Here is a 25892-nt window from a genome sequence, read left to right as displayed (position 1 = left end):
CGAAAATGGCTCCTATATACAGTATGTTCTTTATCTAAAAGCGCAGATTGACCATCTTTAAATACATTCCATATAACATGTTTGATATATTTCAATGTTTTTTATGATATGTTACCAGTAGTAAATCAATTGTTTATTAAAATGAAAGTGACGAGCAGTCAACAGTCAAACATGAAAACCAGTTCACAAATCAGTTTGGAGGAAAAGCGTGTAACATTATCACATAAAACATAATTGATAGTTTGTAACATTTTCTATTTGCTCCATTTCGTCTGAGACAACATTAAACTTGTGTGTGGATCCCCAGGGTATGCAGGTACCACATGTTGAGACACTGGACTCTCTCCTATGTGAGTTCTCTGATGTGACTTCATACTGGAGCGCTGGGTGAAGCATTTCCCACACTGTGTGCACTCGTAGGGCTTCTCCCCGCTGTGGACAACAGCATGTCTAATCAGGTTGCACTGCTTGGTGAAACTCCTGCCACACTGTTCGCAGGTGTACGGTTTCTCTCCGGTGTGACTCCGGAGGTGTACTTTGAGCTGGCTGAAACGCTGGAAGCTCTTCCCACAGAAGGTGCAGCTGAAACGCCTCTCAGTGGTGCCGCCCGACCTCCACTGAGTCCTCATTCTCTTCACCATGTTAAAACTACTGCGACTCAGGCTGTATCCAGAAAAGGTGGAGGTGGTGGCCATGTTTGACCCTGTCATGCACTCACTCATTCTCACTGTTGCTTCTGAAGCCCTGTGCTGATGCTGCCTTGGCTGTAGAGCTAAACTATTTCCATCATTATTTGAGTTCAGCATCTCACTGCTCTGTCCTTCTGGCATCTGTTGTCTAGTCTCATCAGCCAATGTCCTGACATGTCTTTTCATGTGTGCTGCTGCACTGAGCATGTCAGCATGTGGTTTCCCTATAGAAGAGGGAAGCAATGGCCATACATCATCTGTCATAGTAGGAACAGATGGCAGCCCACTTTGAGATGGGAAAATTGATATATTCTGAGAGTACTCCTCTGTGGCATGAAAGGAGAAATCTGGGTGGCCATCAGTGTGTCTGCCTGGATCCACAGAGGTCCACAGCTGCCCATCAGTCTCATCCATGACAAACTGGTCAAGTCCTGCCAGGGCCGTGGTCTGACCCAGCTCCTCCTTTTTCTCCTCCTTCACCATCACTAGCTCTAGTGAGTCCTCGTCCTCGGCTGGCCGGCGCTGCTCTGTGCTAAACACCTCTGTAGACGTGAGCCGGGATGTGCCTGGTTCCTCTTGACCATCAGAATTTGGGTAATGTTCCACTGAGTCTTCGGGAGATATGTTGGGTTTTGTGATGAAGTCCTCATCACAGTGCCGTTGCTCAAAGGATGGTGGTTTCCCAGGCTTGGAACCAGACTCTAAAGATTTGGGATAAACATAAAATAAACATTACAGAAGACCTGTAGCCCTTTCCACTCAGCCCCTATATGGGTTGAAAATGGCAGATTTTGTCATTGATAAGCAACTAAATTGGAATGCAGTGGCTGTAAAGTAACATGCTATACATGACGTCAGAGTTCAGATTCTCTACTTCACAGTGAGGTATGGTTTTTGATCAGGGGTTGGAACCGAAATAATTTTCCAATCTTTTCGTTCTGAACGGAACCATTCTTTTTTTCGTTCCGTTTCACTATTGCAACCTGCAAAATAAAAGTTCTGAACCGGTTCAAACTCCCAAAAAGTACCGGTTTATATCGTTCTTTTCTAAAACATCAAATCTACATCTTTTACATTAGCTCAATATTAAATTACTTCACCAATCAGAGCAGCTAGAGTCACTTGCTATGGAGTGGGCAAACTATTGTTTACATCTGCAATGGACAGACAAGTGTAGGGCATGAGGGCATGAGATGCGACTGAAATTATGCAGGTAGGAAGAGCGCGAGAGAGGGTGGAGGAGGCTTGGCTTGAAGCGCTGGGCCTAATTGGAGTAAACTAATGTACAATACTTAGGCTTCTACATACAAAGATGACCTAATGTAAAATGTTTGTTTGTTTTTAGTCCCATCCTTCAGCTACCCTCAACCCCTCCCATCTATCTCTGAAGATCATTTTTGACTTCTAATTGCCATATCTTTCAACTGTGCTGTGATGTTTCACAAAAGTTCTGAACCTTTGTTCTCATAGTTTATACAGATTGTAAATTAAAAATATTTATTTTTGCCATGAGTATTATATTATTTTTCAATTGACTGACTTTTCAAATCACCTAGCAGTGCTATTTGCATAGTTAGCCCCAGGTAAATGTTGCAGTTTTTCAGCCATTCCTGAACCAGCTACCAAAAACAAGCTACATATGTGCAATACCAAAACAAGTGAGCTAATGCAAAATCCGCAGAGCTGGGACGGTCAAGGGGTCTGAATACTTTCCGAAGGCACTGTGTGCATGTCAAAAGTTTGGACACCTACTCATTCAAGGTTTAAAAAAAAAACAACGTTTCTACATTGTAGAATATTTTATATTTGAGATTCTTTAAAGTAGACCGAGCAGTACGCCTTATGGTCGCACCCACCCTCTCCAGTGATCCTGAGCTCTTCCTGAGGGTCAGTCTTCCACACATCCTCTGCTGTCTCCTCATCTTTGATCAGTATGGGTTCAGTCTCTGCTCTCTGCTCCACATCTGTAGGCTGTAACATGGGACTGAGATTATTACTCTGGACACACCATATCTAACACTTTTCATACTCATGAAATCACCCAAAAGCTGTAAATTCTCCTGATATTCCAATAACGCCAAGGTAACCTATCTAAATGACTATCGCCCTGTAGCACTCACATCTGTAGTCATGAAATGCTTTGAAAGGCTGGTCATGGGTCACATCAACACCATCCAAGACACCCTGGACCGACTCCAATTAGCATACCACCCCAACAGATCCCTAGATGATGCAATCTCTATTGTACTCCACACTGCGTTTTCCCACTTGGACAAAAGGAAACCTATGCAAGAATGCTGTTCAATTAACAGCTCAGCGTTCAACATCATAGTGCACTCCAAGCTCATCAGTAAGCTAAGGACCCTGGGACTGAACACCTCGTATCCCTTTTTCCCATTGCAACTGGTGAAGGTAGGCAACACCACATCCGCAACGCTGACCCTCAACAATGGGGCCCCTCAGGGGTGCGAGCTTAGTCCCCCCGTACTCTGTTCACCCATAATTGCATGGCTGTGCACAACTCCAATATTAATTTTGCCCGACGACATGATGGTGGTAGGCCTGATCACTATGACGAGAGCCTATAGGGACGAGAGCCTATAGGGACGAGGTCAGAAACCTGGCAGTGTGGTGCCAGGATAACAATCTATCCCTCAAGGTCAGCAAGGCAAAGGAGCTGATTGTGGACTACAGGAAATGGAGGGCTGAGCACTCCCCTACTCTGATCGATGGGGCTTAAGTGGAGCAGATCAAGAGCTTCAAGTTCCACGGTGCCCACATCACTAAGGATCTATCATGATCCAAACACACCAACAGTTGTGAAGAAGGCACGACAACGCCTCTTTCCCATCAAATCCTTTAAAAAAAAAACAGAGCATCTTGACTGGCTGCATCACCACATGGTATAGAAACGGCTTGGCAACAGGCTACAGAGGGTAGCGCATACGGCCCAGTAAATCACTGGGGCCGAGCTTCCTGCCATCCAGGACCTCTATACCAGGCGGTGTCAGAGGAAGGCCCTAAGAATGGTCTAACACTCTAGCCACCCTAGTCATAGACTGTTCTCTCTGCTACCACACGGCAAGCGGTACCGGAGCACCAAGTCTAGGTCCTAGAGGCTTCAGATTAAACCCCCAAGCCATAATACTCCTGAACATCTAGTCAAATGGCTACCCAGACTATTTGCATGAACAGGAGGGCTTCTTAAAGAAACAGGTCTGTGAGAGCCGGAATTCTTTCTTACTGGTTGGTAGGTGATCAAATACTTATGTCATGCAATAAAATGCAAATTAATTACTTAAATCATACAATGTGATTTTCTGGATTTTTGTTTTAGATTCCATCTCTCACAGTTGAAGTGTACCTATGATAAAAAATTAGACCTCTACATGCTTTGTAAGTAGGGAAACATGCTAAATCGGCAGTGTATCAAATACTTGTTCTCTCCACTGTACATTTTGAAACCAAGACTGGGTTTCCGGATACTCCCATAAAGCTCAGCTCATTGGCTATCTAGTTAGCTTTGTTTGAACCCGATTGGTGCTTATTTGACAAATCACATTTGTATGTATTCTTCAGAGATCCTGAAGGTAACAAGACTTCACTATTTCATTAGGGGTGTAGTATATCCGATAGGACACCATATTTGGTCAGAGAGCGATGCCTTCATGGCACACCGATGATGCAGGCTGCCATCACTTGAAGGACTGTAATCTTTGTCAAATAAGCACCAATCTTACAGAGCCACTAAGGAGTGGCTCCGTAAGAAGCATCTCAAGGTCCTGGAGTGGCCTAGCCAATTTCCAGACCTGAACCCAATAGAAAATCTTGAGGGAGCTGAAAGTCCGTATTGCCCAGCGACAGCCCCGAAACCTGAAGGATCTGGAGAAGGTCTGTATGGAGGAGTGAGCCAAAATCCCTGCTGCAGTGTGTGCAAACCTGGTAAAGAACTACAGGAAACGTATTATCTCTGTAATTGCAAACAAAGGTTTCTGTACCAAATATTAAGTTCTGCTTTTCTGATGTATCAAATACTTATGTCATGCAATAAAATGCTAATTAATTACTTAAAAATCATACAATGTGATTTTCTGGATTTTTGTTTTAGATTCCATCTCTCACAGTTGAAGTGTACCTATGATACAAATTACAGACCTCTACATGCTTTGTAAGTAGGGAAACCTGCGAAATCGGCAGTGTATCAAATACTTGTTCTCCCCACTGTAGGGGCTAACCTTTTGCAACAGCATGCCTTTTCCTTTTGGACACAACATTCAGAGTTATGAAAACTGGTTGTTTTGCAAATGTTGAACTTATAATTTAGCTACTAATACTTGGAAAGCTAAATCAAAGTCCAGGTATACAGATTTGACGATATTCTTGAAGAAAAATGGAATATGAATGCAAATGTCTCATTCATGATTTGGCTAAATGTACCTGGGGACTTGACACAAAGTCTTGTTGTTCACTCATTCTTCATGTTATCCTTACTGCTGCTCTTTAATTACTTGTTACTTTTATCAGTATTTTTTTTTTAACTGCACAGTTGGTTAGGGGGTCCTAAGAAAGCCTTTCACTGTAAGGTCAACTACACCTGTTGTATTTGGCACATGTGACTAACATTTGATTCATTGTTACACAATGAGTAACAATGTAAAATCATAGTATCTATTGCATGTAAAAAAAATAATTTCATTTCTGTGTTAGTCCACGCCTATTTACAAAGCATGACGAATACAATTTGATTTGAATTTAACTGATCCGAGAAGCCAGGTCTAATTGTGAAAGGTGATGTAATCACACCTGGGGTTGAGAGTCCTCTTCAACAGCAATCTCTTCGTCGCTCCACTGTGAGCTATTCCTCTGCTTGTTCAAAACAATCTTGACTGGATATGAAGATCTCTCTGATGCCATGGGGTAAAAAAAAAAACTTCCATTCTGTCATTAGGGCTAGTTACACATTTGGGTTTTGCATATGCAATCAATTTACATAAATAACACATTACCTTTTCTCCTGACTCGTGTCTTCTTCAGCTCCCCCTCCATCATTTGACACTTCCTTTTCAGTCCATCAATATCTCGCTGGCTTTGGGTCACTTCCAAACGTATAACTGCACAGCTATCATCAACCCGTTTGTTTATTTCTGCTACAGCTGCTTTAGCTAATATCTCCATAATGGATACCAACTGCGCCTGAAAATTGCAGCTGGCCATCTTGTCAGATTTGTATTCTCTGTGTGAAGTAAAAAGTCTACAATCTCCCAACTAATGTGCAAGAAACAATCCGTAGATATTGATAAATGGCAACAATTTTCAAGTGGGAGATGCGTGCGCAACTGCAGTCGCACTTCCGTTCAACTCGTGACGCAATTATTTATTACCGTAGAGACCGAATGCAACAGCCCTTCAAGATTGGTAGAAATAGTATGTAGTCGTCATGTAGCCATATCTATTGGCAAAAAACGACTTTTTTAACGTATTCTGGCTCACATGGTTATGAATGCATAAAAGACATGAAGCACTTTAGTAAAACGTAAATTAAACCATTCTTAAAAATTCATGGTTTATATATATGACCAAATGTTGTCATTAATATTGTCATCTCCATTCTCATCAACACAACCTAATAAACCATTCTGAAAATGTGGTATAGTATTTATTAAATGATATCACTTGTTTGACATGGGGAACAAAGACTATAAACTAGTTTCATGTAAACTTTAAAAAAAATGTAATTTCATTATTTATATTTTTTCTAGTAACTTGCATACTAGGCTACATGCATTATACCTGATTTACATTGAGGTTCTTCGCTTAGGGTTTTTAAGGCACGCGCACAGGCTGGTGGGAGGAGCTATAGGAGGATGGGCTCATTGTAATGGCTGGAATGCAATACATGGAACTGAGTCAAACATGTGGTTTCCATATGTTTGATACCATTCCATTTATTCCATCCAGCCATTACAATGAGCCAGTCCTCCTATATCCACTGACAAGGCTACATAAGTAGAGGTCTTATATAAAGTGTATCCATATCAGATAGTGTGCAGAAGATATTCAGTAGTGTTGACTGAGCTACATGAGAGAGTATACATGAACGTACAGTAGTACTAATATACTGTATCTGTGGGAGAGTACGTTAATTATGATTTCATGGATGTGTATACAATGACTGTGTACACTGAGACGGTTATTCTCACCAGGAGAGGAAGTAGAGCTGGCTCAGTTCATCGCCATACACCAGTTCACTGGAGCAGTGCGGGTTGACCTTCAAGACTAGAACAGGACCCACACACGCAAACACACCCACCTGTAGAGAGAGCGAGAGATAGCATGTAAGCATAAATACATACACAAACAGTGCATTGTGGTGACTACTCATCCATTTATTGATCAAATTATTTAAATGTGTTGAAACTGAAGAGTTAGAATTACAATGCACCCGTTTCTTGGCATTTGTCCCACATTTTGACAGTTCTGTCATGGGACACTGCGATGACCGTGCTGGTTGGTGAGCCGCAGGACACTGATCCTATCACTGTGTGCCTAGAGAATATCCATCAAAACCATCACTGTTGGAAAAAAGACACCAGTTTCAAAAGGGAGACATCTTACAGGTTTCCTGCTGCTCTAGAAGTTGACATTTGGTGGCTGGTCGAACCACATTTTCCCCTTGGAATCTCCCACACCGCTAACTCTAGAGACAGGACACAGAATAACAGTCCAGTTAATCAATTATTCATATAACAACTTGTTATGTGAGTGTCATTATACTGCAGTGCAGCTACGGTACCTCTCTCCACAGTCACTGCAGCTTTCCAGCCACCTCTTCCACCACTAGACGGGTCCATTTCTAGCTCAATGTCACCACATTTTTTAAACTAGGCAAGTCAGTTAAGAACAAATTCTTATTTACATTGATGGCCTACCCAGGCCAAACCCGGAAGACGCTGGGCCAATTGAGCGCCGCCCTATGGGACTCCAAATCACAGCCGGATGTGATACAGCCTGGATTCAAACCAAGGTCTGTAGGGACACCTCTTGCACTAAGATGCAGAGCCTTAGATCGCTGCGCCACTTGGGAGCCCTGTCACATGATATACTAAAGAAGGCAGATAGGACCATATTATCATCCACCAATATAACTTCTATCAAAACAATAATCCAAACAGCAGCAGTGAGATCATTGAAAATGATGAATGTGTCGGTGATGGTGGTAAACTCACCAAGACGCCAAGCACAACCTGTCCTTTCTTCTCATCTACCAACCAAGTTCTTTTTTCATCATTGGCCACATTCCAAGAATTCACATGTCATCCTTCCAACTGCAATTTAATCAATTATGTACATTTCAAGTCAGTATTTATCAGTCTGGATCTGGTTCACCACATAATGTGTGTGTGTGTCTTTACTTGATCATTGTGCTTGATCATGTGCTTTACTTGATAATTTCTCTATCAGCATCAGGGTCAATGAGGACACTGATGATATTTCCATCCTCACAGGTTCCCAGCAGGATAGGGCAGTAGTACAGGTGCGTCACTGGGGAAGGCACTGAGTATGTGGACACCAACAGACTAGGGGCAAAAGGATGACAGTTTACCAGCAGGCATTGCAGGAGTACTAGAACACATTATGACTAAAATGTCATCTACTGTACGGCGCATTCGGAAAGTCTTCAAACCCTTCGACTTTTGCCACATTTTGTTACGTTAGGTAGCCTAGTGGTTAGAGCGTTGGGCCAGTAACCGAAAGGTTGCTGGAGCGAATCCCAGAGCTGACAAGGTAAAAACTGACTTGCATGGTAAAAATAAAATACAGCCTTATTGAATAAATTGTTTTTTTCCTCTTCAATTTAAAAAAACAGAAATGACATTTACATAAGTATTCAGACCCTTTACACAGTATATTGTTGAAGCAATTACAGGTCGTCAAGTCGTCTTAGGTATGACACTACAAGCTTGGCACACCTGTATTTGGAGAGTTTCTCCCATTCTTCTCTGCAGATCCTTTCAAGCTCTGTCAGGTTGGATGGGGAGCGTCGCTGCACAGTTGTTTTCAGGTCTCTGTTCGATAGTGTTCAAGTCCGAACTCTGGCTGGGCCCCTCAAGGACATTCAGAGACTTGTCCCAAAGCCACTCCTGCCTTGTGTTGTCTGTGTGCTTAGTATCATTGTCCTGTTGCAAGTTGAATTGTTGCCCCAGTCTGAAGTCCTGAGTGCTCTGGTGCAGGTTTTCATCAAGGATCTATTTCTGTACTTTGCTCCGATCCTGCCTAGTCTCCCAGTCCCTGCCACTGAAAAACATCCCCACAGCATGATGCTGCCACCACCATGTTTCACCGTAGGGATGGTGCTAAGTGTCCTCCAGACGTGACGCTTGGCATTCAGACCACAGAGTTCCATCTTGGGTTTATCAGACTAGAGAATCTGGATTCTCATTATCTGAGTCTTTAAGTGCCTTTTGGCAAACTCCAAGCGGGTTGTCATGTGCCATGTGGCTTCCGTCTGGCCACTCTACCATAAAGGCCTGATTGGTGGAGTACTGCAGTGATGGCTGTTCTTCTGGAAGGTTCTCTCATCTCCTCACAGGAACTCTGAAGCTCTGTCAGAGTGACCATCGTGTTCTTGGTAACCTCCCTGACCAAGGCCCTTCTCCCCCGATTGCTCAGTTTGGCTGGACAGCCAGCTCTTGGAAGAGTCTTGGTGGTTCAAAACGTCTTCCATTTAATAATGATGGAGGCCACTGTGTTCTTGGGGACCTTCAATGCTGCAGGCATTTTTTGGTGCTCTTCCCCAGATCTGAGTCTCAACACAATCTTGTCTCGGAGCTCTACGGACAATTCCTTCGACCTCATGTCTTGTTTTTTTCTCTGACATATACTGTCAACTGTAGGACTTTATATAGACAGGTGCGTGCCAATCCAAATCATGTCCAATCAATTGAATTTACCACAGGTTGACTCCATTCAAGTTGTATAAACATGTCAAGGATGATCAATGGAAACCTGAGCTCAATTTCGAGTCTCATAGCAAAAGGTCTGAATACTTATGTAAATAAAGTATGTGTTTTTTATTTTAAATACATTTGCCCACATTTCTAAACCTGTTTTCGCTTCATTATGGGGTATTGTGTGTAGATTGATGAGAATTTTTTTGTTTTTTAATGTTTAGAATAAGGCTGTAACGTAACAAAATGTAGAACATGTAAAGAGGTCTGAGTACACTGTATATACTACTGAACATTTCCACATTTTCAACCAGCAAATGTAATCAATTTCTTACAAATGCCAAATTGTGCCAATATCAAGAGCTGACCTTGCAGCATTGTGCTAAAGATTCCACTCCAACCTCCTGCGGACCACAGATAACTAACCATCAGGCATGGAGCAGATCACTTTTACACCACTGTCAGACACCTGAGAGACAAGCAAATCACAGATGAACCAACTTTGTTTTATTCATCACAATGTGGCTCAGTTGGTAGAGCATGGTGCTTGCAACGCCAGGGTTGTGGGTTTGATTCCAATGGGGGACCAGTATGAAAATGTATCCACTGACTACTGTAAGTTGCTCTGGATAAGTGAGTCTGCTAAATTACTCAAATGTGATAAACACACCAACAAAACAAGGTCCTGAATGGACGTTACTGTATGGAGATAACTTTTTGTGGCCAACTGAAGTGTTGTGTTTCCATATATCCACTCTGCCAGACTCATAGCCAGATAGCAGCAGATCGCCACTCTGAGAGCAGCACAGAGCAGTAACAGTGCCCCTCTGGTTGGAAGGACTCTCTGGAGGAAATAGTAAAGATGGGAAATTAATTTTAAAAATAAGCAAAAAAACATCAAGCATGGAAATTGGACGATTAATTTAGGTTGATAAATGTGTTACCCGTTGCAATGCTTCAAGACCTCAGCGACTGATCTTCAGACACAGTGAGGAATGCCTGGACTCCTTCCTGCTTTGACACTGCTCCAATCAAATCCTAAATCCTGATCAAATGGCATTCATCTCACCTGGAAGGGGTACCACAGCTTCACAGTGCCATCAGATTCCGTAGCACCTACCATGTGCTCCTGCTTAGTCTCCTTGGTCTTGTCTGAATATAAAATATATAGAAACAATCTACAACATCACAACATGGTATGCGACTACCATAGTATTTTTGAAAAGCGAATTCATATTATTAGTAAAGATCCACTACCAGCAGTGGTGTGTGTGATTTGTGAGCTAAAATCCTGCTGATTTCCATCCCTGAATCTCATTTCCTACACCTGCAGCTCCCGCTCCACACAATCTGCTATCAAACTCCCTCTGCAGACCCCTGAAGACAACATAAACATCAGAAATTACTGTCATACTGTATATAACATGAAGAGATCACAAAGTCACCCTGAAGGCAGATGTTTTTCCCCCTCTTAACACTTACAATTTCACACTATCCATCTGGTTAGTACCGTTAGAGCTCACACTGCCTCCCGCTGTTAGACTAATCAATCAGCGGACTGCACTCAGGGAGGATCTCCCCAGCATCTCACACGGACTATTCTGAAGGTCCAAAACAAAGATCTTGCAGTCACTGGAACAGCTCACCTGAGAGACAGAAGCACAGTCAGACAGTACGTTCCTCTGGTTTAATTTAGTAAAGTCTTACTGGTTGAAATTGGAATTATCATCAGATATAAACAGGCAACAAAAGGACAGTCATAGAAACAAAGAAAATACAGCCTACAGACACACTCACCACACTGTTTGGGCCTCAGACATAGCCAGTTATCCAGTATCCATGACAGTGTGGCAGATGTAGATAAACACACACACCTGAGAAGGTTTGGAGCCAAAACAATGGTGAGGTTCCAGGCATGCTTGTTGATGTTTGAGGAAAAAGAAGCTATCTTGACAAGGTGAGCATCAGGAATTCTTGAGTTCTGAGAAACCAGGCAGAGGGAGAAGGGGCAGACAGAGAGAGAACTGGGTTTAATTCTGTAGAGTTAGTTTGAAAACAGTTGAAACTATTGGAGAAAAACTACAAATGGCTAAATGTACAGTTCCCCTAGTTACAAAGATATGGTTCCAGCCATGTACAATGCCTTCAGAAAGTATTCACACCACTTGACGTTTTCTGCACTTTGTTGTATTACAGCCTGAATTTAAAATTGATTCAATTGAGATTTTTTTCTCACTGGCCTAGTCACAATACCACATAATGTCAAAGTGGAATTATGATTATATAAATATGTCCAAATTAATAAAAAATGAAAACCTGAAATGTATTGATTCAATAAGTATTCTACCCATTTGTTATGGCAAGCCTAAATAAGTTCAGGAGTAAAAGGTTGCATGGACTCACTGTGTGCATTTGTGCTTAACATGATTTTTTTAATGACTAACTCCTCTCTGTACCCCACACATAATAGTTTTTTTTGCAGTGAATTTCCAACACAGATTCAACCACAAAGAGCAGGGAGGTTTTCCAATGCATCACAAAGGGCACATATCATATTGGTAGACAGGTATCACTACAAAGATACATGTGTCCTTCCTAACTCAGTTGCCGGAGAGGAAGGAAACCCCTCAGGGATTTCACCATGAGGCCAATGGTGACTTTAAAAAAGTTAGAGTTTAATGGCTGTGTAGGGGAAAAATGAGGATGGATCAACATTGTAGTTACTCCACAATACTAACCTAATACACAGAGTGAAAAGGAGGAAACATGTACATTATTAAAGTATTCCAAAACATGCATCCTTTTTGCAACAAGGCACTAAAGTAATACCGCAAAAAATGTGGCAAAGCAATTACATTTTGTCTTGAATACAAAGTGTTATGTTTGGGGCAAATCCAATACAACACATTACTGAGTACCACTCTCCATATTTTCAAGCATAGTGGTGGCTGCATCATGTTATGAGTATGCTTGGGGAACTGGGGAGTTTTTCCAGGAGCTAAGCACAGGCAAAATCCTAGAACAAAACCCGGTTGTCTGCTTTCCACCAGACACTGGGAGAATAATTGACTTTTCAGCAGGACAATAACATAACGCACAAGGCCAAATCTACACTGGAGTTGCTTACCAAGAAGACGCTGAATGTTCATGAATGGACGAGTTACAGTTGTCTTAAATCTGCTTGAAAATCTATGGAAAGTCTTGGAAAGGATTGTCTAGCAATAATCAACAATCAATTTGACAGAGTTTGAAGAATTTTTAAACAAATAATGAGCAAATATTGTACAATCCAAAGCTCTTAGACACTTACCCAGAAAGACTCACAGCTGTATGTCACGACTTCCACCGAAGTCGGCTCCTCTCCTTGTTCGGGCGGCGTTCTGCGGTCGACGTCACCGGTCTTCTAGCCATCGCCGTTCCACTTGTCATTGTTCCATTTGTTTTGTCTTGTTTCCCCGCACACCTGGTTTACATTCCCTAATCAAACTACATATTTCCTCTGTTTCCCCCATGTCTTTGTGTGGAATTGTTTTGTTACATGTTTCATGTTACGCGCCAGGCTGGTTTTTCCCCGGGTATCGTGTTGAACCCGAGTGTGTTTATTGTTAAACTTATGCATTATTGTGACTGTTGTCGCGCTTTGCACTTTTGCCATTTGGCTGGAGGTTTTGACGCAGTTGCGTCCGTCTGTTGTTACTTCTGCCTCTCAAAGTGTACGCATGATCACAACTCTCCGCTCTCCTGCACCTGACTTCTTACCAGTAGCGCACAACCTGACAGTCATTTCTGCCACAGGTGATTCTAACATGTTTTGAGTCAGGGGTGTGAATACTCATGCAAATGAGATATTTCTGTATTTAATTTGCAAAACATTCTAAAAACATATTTTCACTTTGTCATCATGGGTTATCCTGTGTAGATCGTTGATATTTTTATTTTATCTAATCCATTTTGAATTCAGGCTGTAGCACGAAATGTGGAATAAATCCAGGGGTATAAATGGTGTCACCACAGTCTCGCACTGGCAGGAAAGTTGATTGAATAATCTGCTTTCTGCTGTTCAGGGTGAGGCATGATCTATTTCTAAAGAAGCCCATTTTTATTCTCAACTCCATGACTAACTCATCAATATGCTTTTAAAAGATAACTTTTCATCCATCCAAATGCCCAGATATTTATAAGCGGGACGTGATCAATGTGGGCACAATATGCATAAATCATCAGATCAATTTTTAAGTGATTTAGAAAACATGATGTACTTGGTTTTACCTGCATTAAGTACCAATTTCCATGCTCCTCAATGAATTCACTGCAGCTTCGCAGCACCTGGGGAACTGAGATAAAGACAAGATGATAATACTATGGAACTGACAGGGATGAACAACAGGATGCTAATATTTAACTTATTCAGATACAACATATTCTATTGTTTTTGTTTCAAAAACCTTTCACTTGGGAATAAATCAAATTTTAAAAAGTGGGGAAAAGATTGTGTTGGGAGAGAGTTGAGGTATGGACTAGACTGATGGGGGTCGGTGTGCAGGCGGCTCGGGCTGGCTGGGCGGACTGGCTGACATTTGATATAGAGTATGCCTTAATAAAGATAATCAAAAGTCTTTGTACTTGAGTTAAAGGTGCACCACAATATTGATTATTGAATTAGCTTTGATCTAGTTCCATCTTATCAATCACTTAAACACATTTAGCAATGATCTCTTACCTAGCTTGATGACTGGGGGCATGCTTACATTTTGTTGTTCTAAATAGAGACGGCCACTTATAAAACCAAAGTTGCGCCCACTGAGAATGGTGTATGGCAGCCGACGACCTTGCAAAGTTCCACTTCATTCAGCAAAAAACAAGAAACTGCGGTTAAGGAACGAAAACGCTAGATACTTTAAAATTGGAAAAACATTGCCTGTCTGATTCATCCGGGTTCCTGCTGTTTCACGCTGATGGGAGGACTAGAGTATGGGGGGAAAAAACACTTGGGTACATGCATCCATCATGCTGCGTTTCAACATTGCAGGCTGGTGGTGTGAGGTGTGTTTTCATGGCACACATTAGGCCCATTGATAAAAGTGGAGCAACGTTCAAATTTTTTTTTTTTTTTATGCCACAGGATACCTGGAAATCATTGCCAATCAGGTGTATCCCTTCAAGGCAGCAGTGTATCCATCTGCAAATGCATTTTTCAGCAGGATAATGCCCCATGCCACAAGGCTAGAATTGTCCAGGAATGGTTCCATAAACATGACAGTAAATTCGGCTTACTGCAGTAGCCTGCCCAGCAACAAGATCTCAATCCAATTGAGTATCTGTGGGAGGAGATGGAACAAGCTACTTGGAGAAGAGATCCACTACCAGCCAACTTGACACAACTGTGTGAAGCATTGGAGTCAACATGGGCAAGCATCCTTGTGGAATGCTTTTAACACCTTGTAGTGTCCATGCCCCAGAAAACTGAGGCTGTTTAGGGAAAAAGGCAGTGCAACTCAATATTAGGAAGGTGTTCTTAATGTTTTGTACAATCATTGTATTTTCTGTAGGAATTGGTCAATGGTAACATGATCATGAGCATTTCATATACAATTAAAATGTGCTGTTAATATTCTACTTATTTTCTTCAATTGCAATTTGTGGTTTATTGATTCACTCTGTGAAGTGCTTCGCTTTACTGTGCTATACTGAGCTGTGTTTTGAACCATTCTGCTGGGTCATTCTGTCTTGTGTTGTGTTTGTGGCCCTCTGTAAATACATTTTTAAAAACGGACAAATCATCTTCTCAATGTGCATACACCAACACAACACTTAATGTGATCACTTCAAATCAAACTGTGCAGTGCTCACAAACTACAGCAATCTTTATGCTCTTCACTTCCCCCTATCTTTTTTTCACAAAATAAACAGGCCACACCCTTCACCCCAACTCTCCCAGTCTCCCTCTGTGCCATGGTCTGGGGACACTTCAAATTCAATCACACCTAGTCTTCCTATGTTGAAGGACACCCTGCCACCCCAAACCCTGGCTCTGGCTGTTCTCTGTGATCGATAGATGCCCTCTCCTCCCTGCCTCTCCTGGCCATTGTGGCCCTCTCACTGCAGTGGAATTCAATTTAACTGTACATTGTGACTGCAGGCCTGTCGTAGAACATGAAACCTCTGCGCCTGACCCCACCTCTCCATCCCCCTGACCACTACTATCCCACCCCTACCTAACACACTGTCACTATTATTCCTCTTGAGTTTCGGGTTTACTTAGAGATATAAACAAGAATAAGAAAAAGTAAGAAAGAGTCACGATTGTTCCTACCTTCACTCTGCACCGGCATAACCAAGCATCAGCAAGTGATGACGCAAGAAATCACTAAACTTCCCGTGTTGGCGTCCTGAGTCCCTCCTTTTCTCTCTCTGTATATCTCTACTGTTATCTCTGCCTCTGTTGACTGGCAAATCAATGAACCAGTAAATCTTTCAAACTACATATTTATTTTTCTTGTCGATTTCGCCATCTACAGAATATAATGATCTTTGATTCAGATGACCAGTTTTATACAGTGCCAGTGGTTTCAGTTTAGACAACATACAGTAAAAGAGTCATTTTCAGATGTCAAATGTAAAGTTGTATGAACATACATGTAAGATGTAAGCTAATACACTGAAACACATATGTGATTGCCTAGTTGAGTTAAAATAACGTAACAGTTTAAGGCTGCAGAGTAACTTCAAAATAAGTTATTAACCTGATTTGATATGATACTGTCCTTTTTGTGGCAAGAAGTGACATCCCAAATAGACAAACACTAACTAGACAACACATACTAAATGGTTCCTATATACACAGTGTATAAAACATTAAGAATACCTGCTCTTTCCATTACATAGACTGACCCGGTGAAAGCTTATGATACATTATTAATGTCAGTTGTGAAGTGCTTTGAGAGACTAGTCAAGGACCATATCACCTCCACCCTACCTGACACCCTTGACCCACTCCAATTTGCTTACCGCCCAAATAGGTCCACAGACGATGCAATCTCAACCACACTGCACACTGCCCTAACCCATCTGGACAAGAGGAATACCTATGTGAGAATGCTGTTCATCGACTACAGCTCGGCATTCAACACCATAGTACCCTCCAAGCTCGTCATCAAGCTCGAGACCCTGGGTCTCGACCCCGCCCTGTGCAACTGGGTACTGGACTTCCTGACGGGCCGCCCCCAGGTGGTGAGGGTAGGCAACAACATCTCCTCCCCGCTGATCCTCAACACTGGGGCCCCACAAGGGTGCGTTCTGAGCCCTCTCCTGTACTCCCTGTTCACCCACGACTGCGTGGCCATGCACGCCTCCAACTCAATCATCAAGTTTGCGGACGACACAACAGTGGTAGGCTTGATTACCAACAACGACGAGACGGCCTACAGGGAGGAGGTGAGGGCCCTCGGAGTGTGGTGTCAGGAAAATAACCTCACACTCAACGTCAACAAAACTAAGGAGATGATTGTGGACTTCAGGAAACAGCAAAGGGAACACCCCCATCCACATCGATGGAACAGTAGTGGAGAGGGTAGCAAGTTTTAAGTTCCTCGGCATACACATCACAGACAAACTGAATTGGTCCACTCACACAGACAGCATCGTGAGGAAGGCGCAGCAGCGCCTCTTCAACCTCAGGAGGCTGAAGAAATTCGGCTTGTCACCAAAAGCACTCACAAACTTCTACAGATGCACAATCGAGAGCATCCTGGCGGGCTGTATCACCGCCTGGTATGGCAACTGCACCGCCCTCAAACGTAAGGCTCTCCAGAGGGTAGTGAGGTCTGCACAACGCATCACCGGGGGCAAACTACCTGCCCTCCAGGACACCTACACCACCCGATGCTACAGGAAGGCCATAAAGATCATCAAGGACATCAACCACCCGAGCCACTGCCTGTTCACCCCGCTGCCATCCAGAAGGCGAGGTCAGTACAGGTGCATCAAAGCTAGGACCGAGAGACTGAAAAACAGCTTCTATCTCAAGGCCATCAGACTGTTAAACAGCCACCACTAACATTGAGTGGCTACTGCCAACACACTGTCAATGACACTGACTCTACTCCAGCCACTTTAATCATGGGAATCGATGGGAAATGATGTAAATATATCACTAGCCACTTTAAACAATGCTACCTTATATAATGTTACTTACCCTACATTGTTCATCTCATATGCATACGTTGATACTGTACTCTATATCATCGACTGCATCCTTATGTAATACATGTATCACTAGCCACTTTAACTATGCCACTTGGTTTACATACTTATCTCATATGTATATACTGTACTCGATATCATCTACTGTATCTTGCCTATGCTGCTCTGTACCATCACTCATTCATATATCCTTATGTACATATTCTTTATCCCCTTACACTGTGTATGACAGTAGTTTTTTTGGAATTGTTAGTTAGATTACTTGCTCGTTATTACTGCATTGTCGGAACTAGAAGCACAAGCATTTCGCTACACTCGCATTAACATCTGCTAACCATGTGTATGTGACAAATAAAATTTGATTTGATTTGATTTGTTTAATCCACTTCAGTGTAAATGTGGGGGTTGGGTGCAACAACATTTTAGGAAGGGGGGTACAACTCAATTCTATGAAGGTGTTATTCACTTTTTCTAAAAGTGCAGATAGGTTTTCATTTTATAATTTTTTTTACCAGTTGTAAATCTATAGGCTGGTAAAATTTGTGAGGAGCCGTCAACAGTCAAACATGAAAGACATTTCACAAATCAGAAAAGTATGTCAAAATGTCTCAAAATACCTTTTGTACCACATTTTCACAGACAGTGGTACAGAAAACTATGCAATTATGTTTATTTGTTCCATCTGGTCTGAGACAACATTAAACTTGTGTGTGGATCCCCAGGGTATGGGGGTACCACATGTTGAGACACTGGACTCTCTCCTATGTGAGTTCTCTGATGTGACTTCATACTGGAGCGCTGGGTGAAGCATTTCCCACACTGTGTGCACTCGTAGGGCTTCTCCCCACTGTGGACCACAGCATGTCTGATCAAGTTGTACTGCTTGGTGAAACTCCTGCCACACTGTTCGCAGGTGTACGGTTTCTCTCCGGTGGTGCCGCCCGACCTCCACTGAGTCCTCATTCTCTTCACCATGTTAAAACTACTGCGACTCAGGCTGTATCCAGAGAAGGTGGAGGTGGTGGCCATGTTTGACCCTGTCATGCACTCACTCATTCTCACTGTTGCTTCTGAAGCCCTGTGCTGATGCTGCCTTGGCTGTAGAGCTAAACTATTTCCATCATTATTTGAGTTCAGCATCTCACTGCTCTGTCCTTCTGGCATCTGTTGTCTAGTCTCATCAGCCAATGTCCTGACATGTTTTTTCATGTGTGCTGCTGCACTGAACATGTTAGCATGTGGTTTCCCTCTAGAAGAGTGAACCGATGGCCCTACAGCATCTGTCATAGTAGGAAGGGATGGCAGCCCACTTTGAGATGGAAAAATGGATATATTCTGAGAGTACTCCTCTGTGGAATGAAAGGAGAAATCTGGGTGGCCATCAGTGTGTCTGCCTGGATCCACAGAGGTCCACAGCTGCCCATCAGTCTCATCCATGACAAACTGGTCAGGTCCTGCCAGGGCTGTGGTCTGATCCAGCTCCTCCTCTTTCTCATCCTTCACCATCACTAGCTCTTGCGAGTCCTCATCCTCGGCTGGCCGGTGCTGCTCTGTGCTAAACACCTTTGATTTCTCTACAGACGTACACCGTGGTGTGCCTGGTTCCTCTGGACCATCAGAATTGGGGTAATGTTCCATTGAGTCTTCAGGAGATATGTTGGGTTGTGTGATGAAGTCCTCATCAAATTGCCGTTGCTCAAAGGATGGTGGTTGCCCAGACTTGGAACCAGACTCTAAAGATTTGGGATAAACATAAAAGAAACATTCCAAAAGATCCTTAACAGTTGCAAAACATGACTGATTTCGAATTGACTGTGTGTACGCGCACTCTATATGCCAACCCAGAACAAAAAACACCAACTAGCAATTTGCAACGTGCATACCACTACACCCACACAGTCTTCCATAGACAGACAGAGCAGTATCACTTATGGTCGCACCCACCCTCTCCAGTGATCCTGAGCTCATCCTGAGTGTCAGTCTTCCACACATCCTCTGTTGTCTCCTCATCTTTGATCAGTATTGGTTCCGTCTCTGCTCTCTGCTCCACATCTGTAGGCTGTAACAGGGGACTGTGATTATTACTCTGGACTAGAGGTCGACTGATTATGATTTTTTTTTCAACGCCGATACCGATTATTGGAGGACCAGAAAAAGCCGATACCGATACTGATAATGACAATTACAACAATACTGAATGAACACTTATTTTAACTTAATATAATTCATCAATAAAATCAATTTCGCCTCAAATAAATAATGAATCATGTTCAATTTGGTTTAAATAATGCAAAAACAAAGTGTTGGAGAAGAAAGTAAAAGTGCAATATGTGCCATGTAAGAAAGCTAACGTTTAAGTTCCTTGCTCAGAACATGAAAAGATATGAAAGCTGGTGGTTCCTTTTAACATGAGTCTTCAATATTCCTAGGTAAGAAGTTTTAGGTTGTAGTTATTATAGGAATTATAGGACTATTTCTCTCTATACCATTTATATTTAATTAACCTTTGACTATTGGATGTTCTTATAGGCACTTTAGTATTGCCAGTGTAACAGTATAGCTTCCGTGCCTCTCCTCGCTCCTCCCTGGGCTCAAACCAGGAACACAACGACAACAGCCACCCTTGAAGCAGCGTTACCGATGCAGAGCAAGGGGAACAACCACTCCAAGTCTCAGAGCGAGTGATGTTTGAAACGCTATTAGTGCGCACCCCGCTAACTAGCTAGCCATTTCACATCAGTTACACGAGCCTAATCTCGGGAGTTGATAGGCTTAAAGTCATAAACAGCGCAATGCTTGACGCACAACAAAGATCTGCTGGCAAAACGCATGAAAGTGCTGTTTGAATGAATGCTTACGAGCCTGCTGCTGCCTACCACCGCTCAGTCAGACTGCTCTATCTAATCATAGACTTAGTTATAACATAATAACACACAGATATACAAGCTTTAGGTCATTAATATGGTCAAATCCGGAAACTATAATCTCGAAAACAAGATGTTTATTCTTTCAGTGAAATACGGAACCGTTCTGTATTTTATCTAAGGGGTGGCATCCATTAGTCTAAATATTCCTGTTACATTGCACAACCTTCAATGTTATGTCATAATTACGTAAAATTCTGGCAAATTAGGCGGCCCAAACTGTTGCATAGACACTGACTGCGTGCAATGAACGCAAGAGAAGTGACACAATTTCACCTGGTTAATATTGCCTGCTAACCTGGATTTCTTTTAGCTAAATATGCAGGTTCAAAAATATATACTTCTGTGTATTGATTTTAAGAAAGGCATTGATATTCATGGTTAGGTACACATTGGAGCAACGATACGCACCGCATCAATTATATGCAACGCAGGACACGCTAGATAAACTAGTAATATCATCAACTATGTGGAGTTAAATAGTGATTATGATTGATTGATTGTTTTTTATAAGATAAGTTTAATGCTAGCTAGCATCTTACCTTGGCTTCTTACTACATTCACGTAACAGGCAGTCTCCTCGTGGAGTGCAATGAGAGGCAGGTGGTTAGAGCGTTGGACTAGTTAACTGTAAGGTTGCAAGATTGACTCCTCCGAACTGACAAGGTGAAAATCTGTCTTCTGCCCCTGAACCCACCGTTCCAAGGCAGTCATTGAAAATAAGAATGTGTTCTTAACTGACTTGCCTAGTTAAATAAAGATTAGATAAAGGTGTAAAAAAAAGGGGTTAAATTTGTTTTAAATCGGCCAAATCGGTGTCCAAAAATACCGATTTCCAATTGTTATGAAAACCTGAAATCGGCCCTAATTAATCGGCCATTCCGATTAATCGGTCGACCTCTACTCTGGACCCACCATATCTAACCCTTTTCATATTGCAGTGACCTTGGTTTGTAAGTAGGCTCTTTTCCTGTCCAGAAAGTGAGTTGGATAGCTACCTGTTATTCTTATCTGATTTATTTGGCATGGGCTACAGCCAGAAACTAGCTTGTATAATTTCTGGGTCAATAAACCATTCAATTTGAGAACAGTTGTGAACATTCTCTCATGTATAATCTAGCAAGGTCATTACATTGGTGTAAATTACACCATGGCATTCCGGGGTCTCTATTGAGTGTAAAAAAAAAAAAAAAAGATTATGGGAGTAATAATATTTTCTTTATGGCACTAATAATAACGACATCATTTAAACTGTAAATATGGGCCTCCTGAGTGGTGCAGCAGTCTAAGACACTGTATCGCAGTGCTTGAGGCATCACTACAGACCCGGGTTTGATCATAGGCTGTGTCACAGCCGACCGGGAGAACCATGAGGCGGAGCACAATTGGCCCAGCGTCATCTGGGGAAAGTTAGCAACTCCTTGTGGCAGGCCGGGCGCCTGCAAGCTGACTTCGGTAGCCAGTTGGACGGTGTTTCCTCCGACACATTGGCGCGGCTGGCTTCTGAGTTAAGCGTGCAGTGTGTCAAGAAGCAGTGCGGCTTGGCGGGGTCGTGTTTCGGAGGACGCATGGCTCTCGACCTTCGCCTCTCCCGAATCTGTAGGGGAGTTGCAATGATGGGACAAGACTAACTACCAATTGGATATCCCGAAAAAGAGATTTAAAAAATCAATATTAATTACCTTTGAATGTGGCATGAACATAACCAGTCATTCTATTTTTCATTCTATTTTTCACCTGATTGTCAAACAAATCACTTAAAAAAGTAGTCTACCTGTGCATGTTCATCCACTCCAAAATAATCCCAGCAGCTAAACATCATGTATACTTGCCATTTGATGATAGGAAATAGATGTGTTACAAAACACCAAAACGGGTGCCTAATGTATTATATTGAATGTAGGCTACTGTACCTGTTCTGCGTGTGTTCATGTGCGTAAAATTGCCTTGGCTGGGAGGGTAGGCTACCGGCAGTGGTGCAGGCCTAGTGGAGGGTAGATGCAAGTAAAGGCGTGTACCCACCTTTTTCAGAAAAATACTTTGAAGGTATAGGGAGCATTATTAAAACCTTTACCACGACCGACAATCAGCGTTTACCCATCAATTATTTTGCCACTACCGGTAGGCTTATTTGAAGTTCATGGTAATGCACATTGTAGCCGTGTGTGTGTTAGAGTAAAGGACTTCACGCTGCTTGCTTAGAGAGTAACGTTACCACTTCCCCACGAACGATTCAGCCCATAACTGGCGCGAACTCGGGACCGACCTCTGCCTCACAAACACAAGTCTGTCCTCCCTCAAACGTCTTCAACGATCGCGCCACATCAAAAGCGAGCTAATGAGGCGACGAAAGCGGGACACTTTGGGCTGAGGAATTAGGTTTCACACATCCCCCATGTGCTACATGAGCGTGATCAACACATTTTTCCCGTGACAGATTCAGCCTAATTTTAAAAAAAGTTACATTTGTCAGCAGGACGCATCAATTAATGTAGGCCTAATCAATGGCAATCAAGTAATGAGTTGAATCAAAACATGTTTTACACCCTAGTTCATGAGTTGTCCATAATTTGTTCTTGGAGTCTTCACAGGTCTTGTGACATAAAACACTATATTTCCTTCCTTACATTAATGACAAGTGTTATTTGTCATTATTAAGCATTTAGGCTAACAATTGAAATAGAATATTGAACTTAAACCCTGTAGCTATCATGGATCTTGGAGATCTGGGAAAATGCACTGTAAGTGTAACTATGTCAATGTAACATTTCATTATGTTTCACCATGAAAACAGTTCCAAATGGGGACACAAATCCAAAATAATGTAGGCCTATGCCATTGGAAAATGTAACGCTTCTAACCCAATGTTAACCTCTTCTAACCAAAAGAGTCACCTTATAGGCCTACTGTCATTAACGTATTGATTACTTTTTGGGATGGATTGTATGTACATTGGGGTGTAGCTGTAGGCCAGTTGCCTAGTGCTATAGTCGACCATCATCAGCTGATCCAGGAAAAAAAAACAAATATTTATAGAAAATAAAGCTATATAAATGGTCTAATACTTCGGGCCACGGATGGCACGGAGAACACCCACGCACACCTGAAAAACAAAACAATGCGCGCTCTAAATAGCTGACTATCAAAAGCAAACCATGACAAATCAACAGATAAATCTAAAGCATTGGAATAAAGGCTATCTATCAAGGACACATGGCAAGCAAAAGGCGAAAAATGAATAAGTACAAAGGAAAATCTATACATAAAGGAGCTCATATTTACCACTGTGAAACATATTTACCACTACATTTTAAACAAATAGGAGAATGGTTAAATTAGCATTATTTAGAGAACCTCACAAAGTTTGACTTATGTTGCATTTATGGGAGCCAACATCTTATTCAGGGGAGCTGGGCACTCCCTGGCTCCCCCCTAATTCGCACCTTGGTAGTTACCCTGGTTTATAAAAGCGGATCTCAACTCTGCCGATGGAGCATACATTTGTGGCAGTCGATTGGTTCGCAGGGATTCTGGCCAGAAGGTGGAAGGTTCGAGCTATACTCCCTGCCTGTTTCATTGCAATACTAATGAATCACACAAACACTTTAAATATTTAAAGTGTATTTAAATCCAAGAGATCATCAGGTCTTTGTAATTGTAAAAGGTGATGCATCACACCTGGGGTTGAGAGTCCTCTTCAACAGCCATCTCTTCGTCTCTCCACTGTGAGCTATTCCTCTGCTTGTTCAAAACAATCTTGACTGGATATGAAGATTTCTCAGATGCCATTGGGTAAAAAGCTGGAAAATAATTGTATTCAGTCAAATATTAGGGCTATTCACACATTTGGGCTTTGAATATGCAATCAATTTATCATGAATAACACATCTACTACCTTTTCTCCTGACTCGTCCTCGCGTCTTCTTCAGCTCGCCCTCCATCATTTGACACTTCCTTTTCAGTCCATCAATATCTCGCTGGCTTTGGGTAATTTCCAACCGTATAACTGCACAGCTATCATCAACCCGTTTGTTTATTTCTGCTACAGCTGCTTTAGCTAATACCTCCATAATGGATACCAACTGAGCCTGAAAATTGCAGTTTGCCATCTCGTCCAGCCCAAATTACAGATTTGTATTCTCTGTGTGAAGTAAAACGTGCAATAAACAATCCGTAGATTATGATAAATGGCAACGTTTCAAGTGAGAGATGCGTGCGCAATTGCAATCCTACTTCCGTTCAACTCGTGACGTAGGTATCTATTACCGTAAATATGAGAACGCAACAGCCCTACAACATGGAAGTGTCTATACCAGTGTCTATTTTCCAGGATCTATTGTAGTCTGCCTGTAGTGTAGCCATATCTATTGACAAAAAAACTAGTTTTACGATCTGAATAAAGCATGTCTCTTTTTAGTCAATATATATGGCTACATGTATGGGAGGAAGAGTGCAGTGGCTCTCATCTGCCAAAATTGTTTCAACCCCTATTATTTGCCTGTTCAACCGTACCTTCTCCACTATGCAATCTGGTTTCAGAGCTCAAGGTCCTAAACAACATCATAACCGCCATTGATAAGAGACATTACTATGCAGCCGTATTCATCGACCTGGCCAAGGCTTTCGACTCTGTCAATCACCACATTCTTATTGTCAGACTCGACAGCCTTGGTTTCTCAAATTATTGCCTCGTCTGGTTTACCAACTACTTCTCTTTTTTATTTTTTATTTAAATTTTTACCCCTTTTTTCTCCCCAATTTCATGGTATCCAATTGTTAGTAGCTACTATCTTGTCTCATCGCACCTGGCCACCTTGGTTAGCGCGCAATGCGCCCGGCCCGCCACAGGAGTCGCTGGTGCGCAATGAGACAAGGACACCCCTACCGACCAAGCCCTACCGACCAAGACACCCTGACGACGCTTTGCCAATTGTGCGTCGCCCCACGGACCACCCGATCGCGGCCGGTTACAACAGAGCCTGGGCGCGAACCCAGAGACTCTGATGGCACAGCTGGCGCTGCAATACAGCGCCCTTAACCACTGCGCCAGCCGGGAGGCCTACCAACTACTTCTCTGACAGAGTTCAGTGTGTCAAATTGGAGGGCCTGTTGTCCGGACCTCTGGCTGT

At 42.4% G+C, this 25892-nt stretch overlaps 1 protein-coding gene and 1 long non-coding RNA gene across 2 annotated transcripts; both read right to left on the bottom strand.

Moving 5' to 3' along the window:
• Window positions 1-112: 112 nt before the first annotated feature.
• Window positions 113-25315, bottom strand: LOC112226737. Its single transcript, XM_024391254.2, has 9 exons — window positions 24659-25315; window positions 24442-24563; window positions 19784-19898; window positions 18511-19572; window positions 10707-10789; window positions 5696-5954; window positions 5493-5593; window positions 2546-2660; window positions 113-1390 (listed from the first exon to the last, which is right to left on the bottom strand). The coding sequence occupies exons 1-9, from the start codon at window positions 24870-24872 to the stop codon at window positions 255-257; spliced, it is 3207 nt and encodes a 1068-aa protein (XP_024247022.2). The 5' UTR covers window positions 24873-25315; the 3' UTR covers window positions 113-254.
• On the bottom strand, window positions 7718-11816 carry LOC121841182. The gene is made up of 4 exons (XR_006080190.1): window positions 11435-11816; window positions 11120-11283; window positions 10006-11014; window positions 7718-8266 (listed from the first exon to the last, which is right to left on the bottom strand). It is a non-coding gene; the product is annotated as an uncharacterized LOC121841182 (long non-coding RNA).
• Window positions 25316-25892: the final 577 nt, after the last annotated feature.

Source organism: Oncorhynchus tshawytscha, linkage group LG28 (genome assembly GCF_018296145.1).
Source record: "Oncorhynchus tshawytscha isolate Ot180627B linkage group LG28, Otsh_v2.0, whole genome shotgun sequence".
In the NCBI taxonomy this organism is placed as follows: Eukaryota; Metazoa; Chordata; class Actinopteri; order Salmoniformes; family Salmonidae; genus Oncorhynchus; species Oncorhynchus tshawytscha.
This window is presented reverse-complemented; position numbering and strand designations above follow the sequence as displayed.

Bases quoted from the DNA above. Each gene is read 5' to 3' on its own strand.
- LOC112226737 (XM_024391254.2), bottom strand. From the start codon at position 24,872: ATGGCAAACTGCAATTTTCAGGCTCAGTTGGTATCCATTATGGAGGTA. The intron at 19,573-19,783 runs GTGGGTGCGACC...CCAAATCTTTAG, and splicing joins GCTCAGGATCACTGGAGAGG to AGTCTGGTTCCAAGTCTGGG. The intron at 10,790-18,510 runs AAACATAATTGC...TTTTATATTCAG, and splicing joins TCAGACCAGATGGAACAAAT to ACAAGACCAAGGAGACTAAG.